Source organism: Ornithorhynchus anatinus, chromosome X1 (assembly GCF_004115215.2).
Source record: "Ornithorhynchus anatinus isolate Pmale09 chromosome X1, mOrnAna1.pri.v4, whole genome shotgun sequence".
NCBI classification, from domain to species: domain Eukaryota; kingdom Metazoa; phylum Chordata; class Mammalia; order Monotremata; family Ornithorhynchidae; genus Ornithorhynchus; species Ornithorhynchus anatinus.
In genome coordinates, this window is record NC_041749.1 from 110,861,727 (window position 1) to 110,877,096 (window position 15,370).

Genomic DNA, 15,370 nt, shown 5'->3' on the forward strand with positions numbered 1-15,370 from the left:
CTGCTCTATCCACTAGGTCATGCTGCTTCTCATCCAGCCCGACTTTTCTGATTCCTGCAGGCCTCTCTCAGGGCCTGGTTCCTCCCCTTTCCAAAGTGTCCTGCTCCCTGCAATAAAGTCATCTGGCAAGCCCACCGCTCTCCTCATTACCCTCCAAAGCTTCAGTCATCTTCAAAGTTCTCTAGCAGCTGGCCCAGCCCTAGCTTTCTACTCATGTCCCAAACCTCAGCTCACCTTCCTTCCAGTCAAGCTTGTCTTCCTGAGCTCCTAACCCTCCCCTCTCCCATGCACAAGGGACAACTTGAGCACAAGCTAGAAAGCAGAGCAGCCTCTCTGCTCCCAAGATCTTACTTTCCGTACCACTCCTTCCCTTTAACAAAAAAAAAAAAAGGCTATTCAAGATTCACCATCTCCTCCAGGAAGTGCCCAGCTCTGAGGCAGGGACAGGGTCTTCTAACTCTACTGGAATGTACCCTACCAGGCGCTCAGTACAGTGGTCTGCACAGTGTAGGCCTTCATAAAAAGCTACTGATGGTGAAGTCTTTCCAAAGCTGATGGAGCTAGTAAGAAAGTCGCAATCAGTCCCTCATGACATCCTAAAAGTATTTCTAGAGGAGATCCCCTGCCTTCTCCCAAAATTCACCTCCTCCACCTGTGATTCCGACTCCATTCCTTCACACCTTATCAAAACACTTGCCTCCTCTCTTCTTCTCTCCCTACCATCTTCAACTGTTCACTCTCCAATGGCTTCTTCCCCTCCGCTTTCAAACATTCGCACATAAAAAAATCCTCCCTTTACCCCACAGCTCCCGCCGGTTTTTGCCCCATCTCCCTACCATTCCTCTCCAAACTCCTTGAGTGAGTTACCTACACTCGCTGTCTCAAGCTCCTCTCCTCCAATTCTTTCCTTGATCTGCTCCAATCTGGCTTCCATCCCCTTCACTCCACAGAAACTGCCCACTCAAAGGTCACCAATGGTCTCCTTCTTGCCAAATCCAACGGCCTCTACTCCATCCTAACCCTGCTTGACCTCTCAGCTGCCTTCGACATTGTCGACCACTCCGTTCTCCTGGAAACACTATCCAACCTCGGCTTCGCTGACACCATCCTCTCCTGGTTTTCCTCTTCTCTTTCTGGCCGCTCAGTCTCTTTCACAGGCTCCTCCTCTGTCTCCCACCCCTGTGGGTGAAGCTCAAGGTTCAGTTCTGGTCCCCCTTCTATTCTCTAGCTACACCCACTCCCTTGGAGAACTCATTCACTCACAGGGTTTCAACTACCACTTCTAAGCAGATGATAGCAGCATGGCTTAGTGGAGAGAGCACGGGCTCGGGAGTCAGAGGATGTGGATTCTAATCCCGGTGCCGCCACTTGTCTGCTTTGTGACCTTTGGCAAGCCACTTAACTTCTCTGTGACTCAGTTACCTCATCTGTAAAATGGGGATTAAGATTGTGAGCCCCACGTGGGATGTGATTACCTTGTATCTGCCCCAGTGCCTAGAACGGTGCTTGGCACATAGTAAGAGCTTAATAAATACCATAATTATTATTATTATATCTCCAGCCCTGATCTCTCTCCCTCTGTGCAGTCTCACATTTCCTCCTGCTATCAAGAAATCTATACTTGGATGTCCTCCCGTCGCCTCAAACTTAACATGTCCAAAACAGAGTTTTTAATCTTTCCACCCAAACCCTGTCCTCCCCCTGACTTTTCCATCACTGTAGATGGCATCACCACCCTTCCCATCTCACAAGCCCATTACCTTGGCGCTATCCTTGACTCCTCGCTCTCATTCAACCCACATATTCAATCCATCACTAAATCCTGTCGGTCCCACCTTCACGATATCACTGAAATCCACCCTTTCCTCTCCGTCCAAACTACCAAGTTAATACAATCACTCATCCTAACCCATCTGGATTACTGCATCAGCCTCCTTGCTGACCTACCAGCCTCCTGTCTCTCCCCACTCCAGTCCATACTTCACTCTGCTGCCCAGATCATTTTTCTACAAAAACGTTCAGGGCGTGTTCCCCCACTCTTCAGAAAAACTCCAGTGGTTGCCCATCCACCTCTGCATCAAACAAAAACCCCTCATCATTGGCTTTAAAGCAATCACCTTGCCCCCTCCTACCTCACCTCGCTACTTTCTTACTACAACCCAGCGTGCACACTTCATTCCTCTAATGCTAACTTTCTCACTGTACTTCGATCTCGTCTATCTTGCTGCCGACCTCTAGCCCACATCCTGCCTCTGGCCTGGAATGCCCTCCCTCCTCATATCTGACAGACAATTCCTTTCCCTCCGTTCAAAGCCTTATTGAAGGCACAACTGTCCCACTCCCTTCTGCTTCGCCCTGACTTGCTCCCTTTATTCATCTCCCCCTCCCAGCCCTACAGCATTTACATATATATCTGTGATTTCTTTATTTATATTAATGTGTCTCCCCATCTAGACTAAACTCGCCGTGGGCAGGGAACGTGTTTGTTTATTGTACTCTCCCAAGTGCTCTGCACAGAGTAAGTGCTCCGGAAATACGACTGAATGAATCTTAAAACCTAACAGTCTACTCGAAACGCTTACCCTCTTGAGCTACAGTCATCCCTTGGAATGCACAGGGGATTGGTTTGAGAAACCCCCATAAAGGAGGTCAAACCACAAAGATCACCTACGCCCTACAGCAAAAGTTCACTCACTCAACAGCTCATGGCTGTCCGGGCTCTCGAGGGCTGGGGCAAGGGGGTGTGGGGGAGGGCAGCCAGCTACTGAAGCGGCAACCAGAGACAGCAGGACTGGGGGGGGGGGGGGCACCACCACCGCTGCAAACAAGGGTCCAGCCAGGCATTTCTCCACTGCTCCCTCTGGAATGTAAACTCGCTGTGGGCAGGGAACATGTCTGCTAACTCTCTTGCGCTGTACTCGCCCAAGCAAGTGCTCTGCCCACCATAAGTGCTCAAATACCTTTGCCTGACTTAATGGGCAAGGCCACGGACCACAGACCGAAGTCTCCCCTCCTAGTACCTATATTCACTTGATTTGCTTTTTCTCATCTAGCTGGTGCACAAAGTACCTGATGCTTTCTTTAGCCACCAGCTCTCCCGTCATCGGTACCACCGCCAGACAAATCAAGCAGTCAGAAAGGGACTAGCCAGGATCATCCCCACAGAAGAGGACTGACTCACGCTCACCACCCCCAAACACACACACGTACTCTTTCCCCTCTGCGCGGCCCCCCTCCCCCCGACACACACACCACCCCCAAGCATGGACAAATTCCTAGACACCTACCTTGCCAGCTCGCTGCAGTGGTTGCATATGTACCTTAACGAGAAAGAAAAAAGCACACACAAGAGCTTTGCTTTCACCGTGGAAGAAACAGACAATAGATTTTTACAGAGCAATTATGTCCATTCTACTCTCGGGATTATGTACGGTAGCAGCAGGGCCAAGAATCCCAGCTGTCGGCAACCTCAGAGCAGTCAGAAATGACACTTGAAGACAAAAAGGAACATCATTAACAGGGCTTGTGGCACTGACTATCAATCAGCCCTGCTGCCGTTCGCTTAAGTCCGAAGGCTGGCTTTCTCCATCTCGCTCACTGTTTTGGAGAAATGGCGGGGCCGGGTTTAATTAAGGCTTCTCATCTAGGCAGGACTTGTTACCCTTTAGGCCCAATGGAAAGAAACATGCAAACTTACCAGAAAGTTTAGCAACTTTGAGCCCAAACAGCCATGAGCATGTTTCAGGCTGCTTTCCAGCTCTTCAATTCAGCTGGGCTGAAGGTAAGATTGAGCCCAAAGACAGAGTAGTTTAACAAAAGTCATTTCCCGCTCCCGCCCCCACAAAAATAAAAAATAAAAAACAGAAATAAGCTGCTGACAGCATTGAGGAGGCTTTAAAAAAAACCCCAAAAACAAAGCAAAACAAAAAAAACCAACACAAACAGTACCTTTCCCCCCCCAAACTCTGATTGGGCACTGCTGACTTTAGCTTGGGGGGGGAGGGGGCGCAGAGAGTGGAAAAAAAAAAATGACACTGCAGTTCCTGAAACAGTGTGGCCCATCACGCACCCCATTTTAAAAAAAAACAAAAAAACCCACATACACACAAAAAAGGGAATGTCTAAATGAGCCAACAGATGAATGAGAAGGTGCCTTCAAATAATACTAGGAGGGAGGCTGGGGTGTCAGAAGATGAAACTGTCTGGAGTTCCTTCAATCGAGAGACACGGGGCCTGGGGGCTGGGGCCCAGGCGAAGTACCCCAACAGGGGACATGGCACCGGCCAGGAAAAAAAGAATCCATAGAGAGGCTGGAGATGATCTGGAGAGAGGGGATGAGGTGGAACTCAGCCCGTGGTCTGGTCTGGTGACTATTCGCTTTTAGAGAAATGAAGTTAGAGCTTCTTCGGGGAAAGGCGCTAAAGCAGGCTGCGGGACACCTGTCGGATTCCTAATGGGAGCTGAGGTGCAGCGGCGGCTGCTGCTGGTTCCCGGGCTGAGTTACCGGTACTGCCCCAGAGTCACGGGCCATCATCCCGGGGCCCTCACATATCCCTGTCACCCAAGAGGAGGTGACGTCAGACACAGAAGGGCTGGTGTGTGCAGCCCAGAACCTGCCCCAACCAGTGTCAATTGAGCTGCAGCCAGAAGCCTGCCGGGGGTTCTAGAGAAACCCAAAGGAGAGCCCCCCCGCCTGGCCAAAAAGAATGGGGACACAAGAGCCTGCTCCTGCTCTTTACAAAATATGCTCCTGGAGGTCAGGGACTGGGTCTGCTCAGAGTCTCATCCCAAAAGTGAAGTAATTTACTCCTGTAGAGGAACAAGACAGAAAGAGTGCGGTTGCCCCAAATCGGTAACTTCACCGAGCTAGAGAAACTTACCCTGAGGGTTGGCAGCTGCAGCACTCCAAGCTCCATAACCTGAGACCAGAGAGAGTTTGGATGAAGCCAGAGACATTCAAGGGACGGGAACATACGCGAGAAGTCAAACCCATATAAAAAGCAATCTTGTCACAGGGGAGATCATGCACATTATCCATTCAGACCAATCCCCGGTCTGAAAGACTTCTTGGGGCTGGTGGAAATAATAATGTTGGTATTTGTTAAGTGCTTACTATATGCAGAGCACTGTTCTAAGCACTGGGGTAGATACAGGGTAATCAGGTAGTACCACATGAGGCTCATGGTCTTAATCCCCATTTTACAGATGAGGTAACTGAGGCCCAGAGAAGTTAAGTGACTTGCCCACAGTCACACAATTGACAAGTGGCAGAGCCGGGATTCAAACCCATGACCTCTGAAACCCAAGCCTGGGCTCTTTCCACTGAGCCACGCTACAAGGTCAACTTTCCTCTAAAGGGAGGCGAGAGTAAGCACAGACACCCCAAGCGTCCTGGTGTAAGTCTCACCCACTTCTTTGGAGAAAGAAGAGGACAGAAAGCCCAGAAAGAAGGAATGCTGCACTTCAACGGGAAGGAGACGGCACAACTTTGGACTCGGGGTCTCACGCTGAGAAGCAGCATGGCTCAGTGGAAAGAGCCCGGGCTTGGGAGTCAGAGGTCGTGGGTTTCAATCCCAGCTCCGCTACTTGTCAGTTGTATGACTCTGGGCAAGTGACTTCACGTCTCTGTGCCTCACTTACCTCATCTGTAAAATGGGGATCAAGACTGTGAGTCCCCCGTGGGACAACGTGCCTACCTTGTATCTCCTCCAGCGCTTAGAACAGTGCTTGGCACATAGTAAGCGCTTAACAAATACCATCATCATTATTATTATTATTAATTGGGAGTAAGAAAAACTTACAGTTTCCAGCGGCCAAGGGAGAAAATCTAACTTCCTCTTCTGGCCCTGCTTCTTCCCTGTCCTCCTCCTCCTCATAAAACAGAGATAATTTTTCCTGCCTCACAATGGCAAGTCATGTGGATGACAACATCACCAGTTTAGATTTCTCTAGGGCCTTACCAATCCCATCCTCTGCCCAGCTGGTTTGTCCAAGGGAGGTGGAAGGACCCCACCTTCAAGTAGGAGTAGAAGACCACCTGTCCCTCCAAAGTATATTCTAGCCTGCTGGGGCAGTGGCATCACAAGGGGGCCACAGTTACTACTAAGAATGGTATTAGCGTTTTTTAAAGTGGTATTTGCTAAGCACTTATTATGTGCCAGGCACTGTACTAAGCACTGGAGTAGATGTAAGATAATAAGGTTGGATGTCCATGTCCCACAGAGGACTCACAGTCTTAATCCCCATTTTACAGATGAGGGGACTGAGGCAAAGAGAAGAAGTGACTGGCCCGAGGTGTCACAGCAGAAAAGTGGCGGAATTAGGATTAGAACTCAGGTCCTTCTGACTTTCAGGCCTGTGGTCTATCCACTAGACCTTGCTGCTAGTTACCTGTTCAGTGCTAGACTGTACGGTCGTTACGGGCAGGCAACGTGTCTGCTAATTCTGTTGTGTTATATTCTCCCAAGCGCATAGCACAGTGCTCTGCACAGAGTATGCGCTCAATAAATACCACTGATTGATTACAAGCCAAACGCTGGGGCACATACAATCAGATCAGACACAATCCCCATCCCGCTAGGGGCTCACAATCTAAGGTGGAGAGGAAAGGCACCGAATCCCTATTTTGCAGATGGGGAAACTGAAGCACAGAAAGGTTAAGTAACTGGCCTTAGGTCACCCAGCAGGTAAGTGGCAGAACCAGGGTCTCCTGACTCCCGTTTAAAGAAAAAAAAGTATCAATTCCATAAATAGAGCTCCCTCCCCCCATGCTATACTTAATCCTAAAACATTTCTCCTCTTAATCCCATTTTCCACAGGATACCAATTTTCTGCTAGATGCTGCCCTGTGCGGGAGAAAGAGTTTCTTCCTCTCTGTTTCCCAACTCACAGGTGAATCTGAAAAGCTAGTCAAAAAAATGGACTAAACTGAAATAAAACCAGAAAATGACTTGGGTTCCAATCCTGACTGCCACTTGCCTATGTGACCTTGGACGTGTCATTTCATTTCTCTGGGCTTCAGTTACCTCATCTGTAAAACGGGGATTAAGACGTGAGCCTCACGTGGGACGTGGACTGCGTCCAACCTGAATAGCTCGTATCTACCCCAGCGCCTAATACAGTGCCTCATACATAGTAAGCGCTTAAATACCATAAAAAAAGACGACTGTTAAGGCAGGAGAGTTAGCAAAGCCAATGCTCTTGTTTAGCTCTTGAATGAGCTACTACTTCCTACTCAGGTTTCATGGTGTGTTGACTCACTGTTCATCAATATGCTCCAAAGGGGACAGTTTTGAAGTGTCTGAGCTAGTGGTTGGGGAACACAAAGACTGCATTATCCTTGCTCATCGCAACGCGCACAAAGCACCTCTTGACCAAAAGTCAACAACCCTCACAAGAACAATTCCATTAGGCAGTTTCATTGTGCCAGGCGCTAAGCCAAATACAGTCAGTTCTCCTAAAACCCAGGAGGCGTTAAGGAGTAAGTCACAAGGAAGTGCTTACTCACCTCTCACCTGATTTGCACACAGAACCGTTTCCTCTGACACCCCATCACGTTCTACGCAGACGTCTGTGGTCGGAGGAACATTCTATCCAAGAGCATCGTACCCAAAAACACACCATGAAGAGGCACACTGGGGCAGAATCAACTGTACGCAATATGCAGCCCCTTCACGAAAATGAAGTTACACCAGAGAAGTGGGAAACAGCTCTTAGTGGATAAAGTACGAGCCCGCCAGCCAGATGACCTGGGTTCTAATCCTGGCCCTGTCAATTGTCTGCTCTGTGACCTTGGGCAAGTCACTTTACTTATCTGTGCCTCAGTTTCCTCATCTGCAAAATGGGGAGTCAAAGCCTGTTCTCTCCCTCCTACTTAAGACTGTGAGCCCTATGTGGGACCTGACGACCATTTAGACTGTGTGCCTGTTGTTGGGCAGGGACTGTATCTGTTGCCGAATTGTACATTCCAAGCGCTTAGTACAGTGCTCTGCACATAGTAAGTGCTCAATAAATATGACTGAAGGAATGAATCTACCCCAGCTCACATTGTAGGCACTTAACAAATCTTGTCTTGTCTTATGCTGTTGAGTTGTCTCTGACCCATAGCGACGTCATGGACACATCACTCCCAGAACGCCCCGCCTCCATCTGCAATCGTTCCAGTAGTGGATCCACAGAGTTTTCTTGATAAAAATGCAGAACCGGCTTACCACCGCCTCCTTCCGCACAGTAAACTTGAGTCTCCGCCCGACTCTGTCCCATGCCGCTGCTACCCAGCAAGGGTGAGTTTTGACTTGTAGCAGATTGCCTTCCACTCGCTAGCCACTGCCCAAGCTAGGAATGGAATCGATATACCTCTGTTTGACTCTACCTCCCACAGCTGAGACTGGTAGAGTACTGGAAACTGTCCAGGTGTGACCCTGAGAGGGGACTTAAATGCCAGTTATTATTACTGACTCATTAACTATAACTGACTGGGTAAACTATAACCAGCTACCTTCATTCTCTGTATCTCAGTCCCCTCCTCCACACAACAGGGAAAACAGTTACCTTGAAAAAGAGAGGAGACCAAAGAGTGCAAATCCAAGAGCTGACTGACACACAAGGCTCATGGGACTATGTGAGGATAATACTGATTTACCTAATGGAAATACTGAGGAGTGATTAAAAAAAGGCATTTTTGTAAAAACAAAGTGCTTTTTCTAAACACATAGCTCGCCGCCTCCTACTTTACTTCGCTGATTTCCTACCACAACCCAGCCCACACTCTATGCTCCTCTAATGCCAACCTACTTACTGTACCTCAATCTCATCTTGCCCACGGCCTCCCTCTGTCCTGGAACTCCCTCCCTCTTTGTATCTGACAGACCATCTTCCACCCCACCTTCACAACCATATGAAAAAAAACAAAAGACACTTCCTCTAAGAAGCTTTACCTGACTAAGCACGCGTTTCCCCTACTCTCTCTCCCTTGGATTTGCATGCTTTATTCACCCCACCCTCAGCCCCACAGCAGTTATGTACACATCCATAATGTATTTTAATGTGTGTGTCTCCCCAGCTAGAGTATAAGCTCCTTGTGGGTAGGGATTTTGGCAGCCAACTCTGTTGTGCAGTGCTCTATAGACAGTAAGCGCTCAATAAATGCCAATGACTGATTCAAAATGAAACTAACCATTTATAGATAGGAGAGAGTGAGGCACCTAAAGATTCCTGCGGGGGAGCAGGATGGATGACAGATTTTTTTAATCACCCATCCTGCGCAAAACTTGGCCTGCTAGCTCACAACAGAACTTTTCAAAGAGCTAAGTTATGCTCAGTGGGCTGAGGCTTTAATAATCAAACACAATATTCTGAACAGAGATTCCCACTCCCCTGCCACAATTCGAAAATGGCAACAGTAATCATAGTATTTGTTTAGCACTTGCTAAGTGCTAAGCACTGTAGTAAGTGCTGGGGTAGATACGAGATAATCAGGTCCCACATGGGGCTCACTCACAGCTTAAGCAGGAGGGAGAACACGTATCGAATCCCCATCGTGCAGGTGAGGGAACTGAGGCACAGAGAAGTGAAGTGACTCGCCCAAGTTTGCATAGCAGACAAGTGCTGGAGCTTGGATTCGATTACTGGCCCCCACTCTTTCCACTAAGCCACGCTGCTTCTGTAACATCAGCACTGACTTTAGAAGAGAGCTGTGGGTGGTTCATCACAAACCATCATGACTACTGCAAAAACAATCGATCACATTTATTAAGAGTTTACTAGGTGCAGAGCACTGTACTAAGCACTTGGGAGAGTACAATAGAGTTGGTTGACATGATCCCTGCCCTTGAGACACTTACAATCTCTAGCCCATGTCCTTGCTGAATGTAGGGAGCTTTTCTTTTCCCCTCCCTCAATCGATGCTTGAGATTTAGGGGACTGGAATTCTAATCCCAGCTCCGCCACTTGTCTGCTGGGTGACCTTGGGCAAGTCACAACATTTCTGGGCTTGTAACCTTATCTGTCAAAGGGGGAATACATACCTGTTCTTCCCTCTTCCACCATGAGCTCTAAGTGCTGTTTCTGACCTGAACATTTCAGTGCTTGTCCTATACTGTTTAACTAGTACCACAATTATTATTACATTCATGCTCTTGAGCAGCATCTCACCAGCAGCAGTGTTTTCCTAATTTAAGGGTAACTTGAAAACTAGCTAGCCTAGCTGACTCACACAGCTTTCCGCTGTGAGTTTCAGCATCGACAGCTTCCAAAGAAACCAGCACACCAGATTGGAGAGGGTCAAAGAGACAACTGGAAGAGAGGGAAGGGAGGCAGCGGGTGGAGACAACTCGCTCCCTTCTTCCCTCCCTGACTGCTTTCTTCCACTGTTCACTTTCCAACAGTTTCCTCCCCATTGCTTTTAAACATGTTCCTGCCTCCCCCATTAAAAAAAAACAAAAAACAACCCAGAACCCCATAACCTCTCCCTTGGGCCCATGGCACTTTCCAGTTACCACCCAGTCTCCCTCCTACCATTCCTTTCCAAATTCCTTGAGTGAGTTGTCTGCAACCAATGCCTCCACTTCCTCTCTTCCAATTCTCCCTTGACTCCCTCCATTCTAGCTTTCGCCCCCTTTGCTCCACAGAAACTGCCCACTCCACGGTCACCAATGATCTCCTTCTTGCCAAATCCAATGGCCTCTACTCCATCCTAATCCCCCTTGACTTCTCAGTTGTCTATGACACTGCGGACCACCCTTATCTCCTTGATACAATACCTAGCCCTGGCTTCACTGATACAGTTCTCTCCTGGTTCTTCAGCTATCTCTCTGGGCACTCCTTCTAGGTCTCCTTCTCTGCCTCCCAACCTCTAACTGCAGGAGTCTCTGAAGGCTCAGTTTTGGGTCCCTTTCTAGTCCTATCTACACCTACTCCCCTGAACTCATTCGCTCCTACGGCTTCAACTACCAACTCTGCACAGATGATGGTACCTGCCCACAAGGATCTTACAGAACAGAGGAGGAGACAGAGATTAAAATAAATTACAGATCAATATGTACACAAGTGCTGTGGGGCTGAGGGAGAGAGAGAGGACTCATCTCTCTCCTTCAACCCACATATTCAGTCGCGAAATACTGTCGATTCTGCCTCCGTGACATCTCCAGAATTTGTCCACTCCTCTCCATCCCAACTGCCACCACACTGATTTAAGCACTTATCATAGCCTACCTCGACTACTGCCTTAGCTTCCTCGTTGACCTCCCTTCTTCCAGCCTCTCCCTTCCCTACTTCACCTGGATCATTTTTCTATTTTAAAAAAATGAAATCATTTGGCACACATCTCCCCACTCCTCAAGCACCTCCAATGGCTGCCCACCCAGCTCCACATCAAACAGAAACTCCTCACCACCAGATTCAAGGCACCCAATCAGCTCTCTCCCCCTTACTTATCCTGGCTCCTTTCCAGCTACAACCCAGCCCCCCCACTTTGCTCCATCTCATCTATCTCACTGATGACCCCTTGCCCAATTCCTCCTCCTGGCCTGGAACCCCCTCCCCCTTCACATCTGACTGACCACCACTCACCCTACCTTTAAAGCCTTATTAAAATCACATTTCCTCCAAGAGGCCTTGACCAAGCCCTCATTTTCCCAACTCCTTCTCCCTTCTGGATTGCCCACGTATCTTTTAAGCCCTTGATATTCACCCCTCCCACCACTCATGTACATATCCATAATCCGTTTTCCTGTCAGTCTCCCCTTCTAGACTATAAGCTCCTGGTGGACGGAACTGGAAGGGAACGTATCTACCAACTCTGTCGCGTTCTTCCAAGTACTGAATACAATTCTACAATTCTCCACACACAATTAAGTGTTCAATAACACCTCCTCTAATACCAACCTACTCAATGTCCCTCGCTCTCCCCCTACCTGCTGTCAACCCCTTGTTCACATTCTACCTTGTACCTCTAACTCCTTCTCCCTACATTTGTTGAACTGTGCTCTCCCAGGTGTTGAGTGCTGTGTTCTGCACACAGGAAGCATTCAATAAATATGACTGAATGAATATCCGACATATCTGAATATCCATCTTCAAAGCTCTACTGACATCGTATCTCCTCCGGGAGGCCTTCCTAAACTACGCTCCAGTCCCCTCCACCCTACTGCCTCTCCCATGCACTTAGTTCTACCCCCAAGCACTTAAATCTATCTTTGTGCTCAGCTACTTCCCTTACCTGGAAGGCATTTTAATATCCATCTCTCCCATTAGACTTTGAGGCAGCACCTATGGGTAAGGATCATGTCTAAGTGCTCTGCGTGGTAAATGTTCAATAAATACTACTGATTAAGTGCTTACTATGTACCAAGCACTGTATTGAGAAGCAGCTTGGCTCAGTGGAAAGAGCCCGGGTTTGAGAGTCAGAGGTCATGGGTTCGAATCCCTGCTCCGTCGCTTGCCAGCTGTGTGACTTTGGGCAAGTCACTTAACTTCTCTGTGCCTCAGTTACCTCATCTGTAAAATGGGGATTAAAAACTGTGAGCCTCACGTGGGACAACCTGTTCTCCTTGTATCTCCCCAGTGCTTAGAACAGTGCTTTGCACATAGGAAGCGCTTGACAAATACTACCATTACTATTACACACTGGGGTAGAAAGATAATCAAGATCAACTGATCATATCTGAGTGCTTACTGTGTGCAGAACACTGTACTAAGCACTTGGGAGAGGACAGTATATCAGAGTTGGTAGGCACGTTCCCTGCCTACAAGTAGCTTACAGCCTAAGGCACTGACACAAGATGGATACAGTCCCTGTCCCACATGGGGCTCATCATCTAAAATGGGAGGCAGGCCGGGCAATTTAGTCCCCACTTTACAAGTGAGGAAACAGGCGAAGAGAGGTAACTTGCCCAAAGTCACACAGCAGACGAGTGGCAGAGCCAGGATCAGTACCCAGATCCTCTGACTCCCAGGTGCGGGCTCTTCCCACCACCACTGATGGATCTGTGGGAGTTCCAAGGGCCTTCCGGGGTGCTGGTGCCAAACTGAGCATTTAAGGCTAAAAGGACTCTGGATCCTCAAAACAACTGTCCATTATAGAGTGCTATTTCGGTTCGTTTGATTTTAAATTGCTGAATTTCTAGCTATTCATTAATTCAATTAGCAACACTATTCAATCTGAATTTATACATCATTTCTACTGTAACATATGGTTTCCTAAGATGATTTGGATGAAACAAGCAGATGGGTGGAAATGGAGTTAACAGCCCTTCCTTATCTCTTCAAATGGAACCAATTAGTAGCACTGAAAAAATACACCATTTACTAGAAACTTATTTTAAGCAGTGCAAATTTTTTTCATTATCAGCTAATGGCTACAATTGATATAGAGTGCAACTTCACTCCAGATGAAATTCAAGTAGTAGTAATATTCATTGTGCAACCACTAGGTGCAATATATTGTATTAAATGGGTGTGGACACGTTTCATTTTTGAACAATTGCACTTCACTTTATAAGACTTCTCGATTGCTTCTGAATCATCTTCCTCCCTTATTTCCTACTTTTTTAAAATGGTATTTGTTAAGCTCTTACTATGTGCCAGGCTCTATACTAAGCACTGGACTTCAATTACCACCATGAAGATGATTCCCAGATCTACCTCTCCAGCCCTGATCTCTCTCTCTCTCTCTGCAGTCTTGCATTTCCTCCTGCCTTCAAGACAGGATGTCTTGTTACTTGGATGTCCCGCCGATACCTCAAACTTAAACATGTCTGTGAGCCCATTGTTGGACAGGGATTGTCTCTGTTGCCTCAATGTACATTCCAAGCACTTAGTACAGTGCTCTGCACACTGTAAGCGCTCTCATAATATCCCAACTAGGTTATTGCGTCAGCCACCTCTCTGATCTCCCATCCTCCCGTCTCTCCCCACTCCAATCTATTCTTCATTCCACTGCCCAGATCATCTTTCTATAGAAACACTCTGGGCATGTCACTCCCCTCCTCAAAAACTTCCAGTGGTTGCCTAACAACCTTCACATGAAACAAAAACTCCTCCCTCTTGGCTTCAAAGTTCTCCATTACCTTGCCCCCTCCTACCACACCTCCCTTCTCTCCTTCTACAGCCCACCCCGTACGCTCCGCTCCTCTGCCGCTCACCCCCTCCCGGTCCCTCGTTCATGCCTGTCCCACCATCGACCCCTGGCCCACGTCCTACCACTGACTTGGAATGCCCTCCCTTCTCACATCTGCCAAACTCTCTTCCCCTCTTCAAAGCCCTACTGAGAGCTCACCTACTCCAGAAGGCCTTCCCAGACTGAGCCCTCCCTTTCCCTCCTCCCCTCCCCATTCCCCGTCTCCCTCTGCTCTACCCCCTTCCCCTCCCCACAGCACTTGTGCATATTTGTATATACTATTTATTAGGTTAATGATGTGTATATACTGACGATTCTATTTATCTTGATGATATTTACGCCAGACTACTTGTTTTATTTCTTTCTGTTTTGTTTCATCTGTCTCCCCCGTTTAGACTGTGAGTCCACTGTTGGGCAGGGATTGTCTCTACCTGTTGCCAAATTGTACATTCCAAGCACTTAGTCCAGGGCTCTGCACATAGTAAGCACTCAATACGATCGAATGAATGAATAAAACAGAACTCCTTAACCTCTGTCCTCCGCCTGGTTTTCCCATCACTGTAGGTAGCACCAACATCCTTCCTGTCTCACAAGCCCATAACCTTAGCGTTAACCTCGACTCATCTCTGATTCAACCTGTCGGTTCAACCTTCACAGCATATCACTAAAATCTGCCCTTTCCTCTCTATCCAAACTGCTACCATGTGAATCCAAGCACTTACCCTCTCCAGCCTTGATTACCGTATCAGCCTCCTTGCTGATCTCCCTGCCGTCTATCTCTCTCCACTCCAGTCTCCACTTCACTCTGCCGGCTCAAGTCATTTTTCTACAAAAACATTCATTCCATGCTTCCCCACTCAAGAACCTTCTGTGGTGCTCATCCACCTCCGCAATTACCTTGCTCCCTCCTACCTTACCTCGCTGTTATCCTACTACAACCCAGCCCGCACACTTCTCTCCTCTAGTGTCAACGTACTCACTATATCTCCATTTCATCTTACCGCCGACCTCTCGCCCAGGTACTACCCCTTCTGGCCTGGAATGCTCTCTCTCTGCGTATCGGACAATTACTCTCCCCACCTTCAAAGCCTTAGTGAAGGCCCATCTCCCAAAAGAGGCCTTCCCTAAGCCCTCATTTCCTCTTCTCTCACTCCTTTCCACATCACCCTTACACTTGGATTTTCTCTCCCTTCATTCACCTCTCCCTCAGCCCCACAGCACTTATGTATATGTCCGCAATTTACTGATTTATAT

At 48.0% G+C, this 15,370-nt stretch overlaps 1 protein-coding gene across 2 annotated transcripts in view; it reads right to left on the reverse strand.

Annotated features, from left to right (window-relative positions):
* The window catches only part of AKAP8 (A-kinase anchoring protein 8), a 44,668-nt gene that overhangs the window by 25,533 nt on the left and 3,765 nt on the right, over window positions 1-15,370 (reverse strand). For both annotated transcript variants that reach the window (XR_003754364.2, XM_029049853.2), the window contains exons 2-3: window positions 4,881-4,919; window positions 3,288-3,320 (exon numbers count right to left, since the gene is read on the reverse strand). Coding sequence is in view for 1 of the 2 variants with exons in the window: in XM_029049853.2 (XP_028905686.1) it covers window positions 3,288-3,320; window positions 4,881-4,919 (72 nt within the window). In the remaining variant the exon portion in view is untranslated. The remainder of the gene's footprint in view (window positions 1-3,287; window positions 3,321-4,880; window positions 4,920-15,370) is intronic.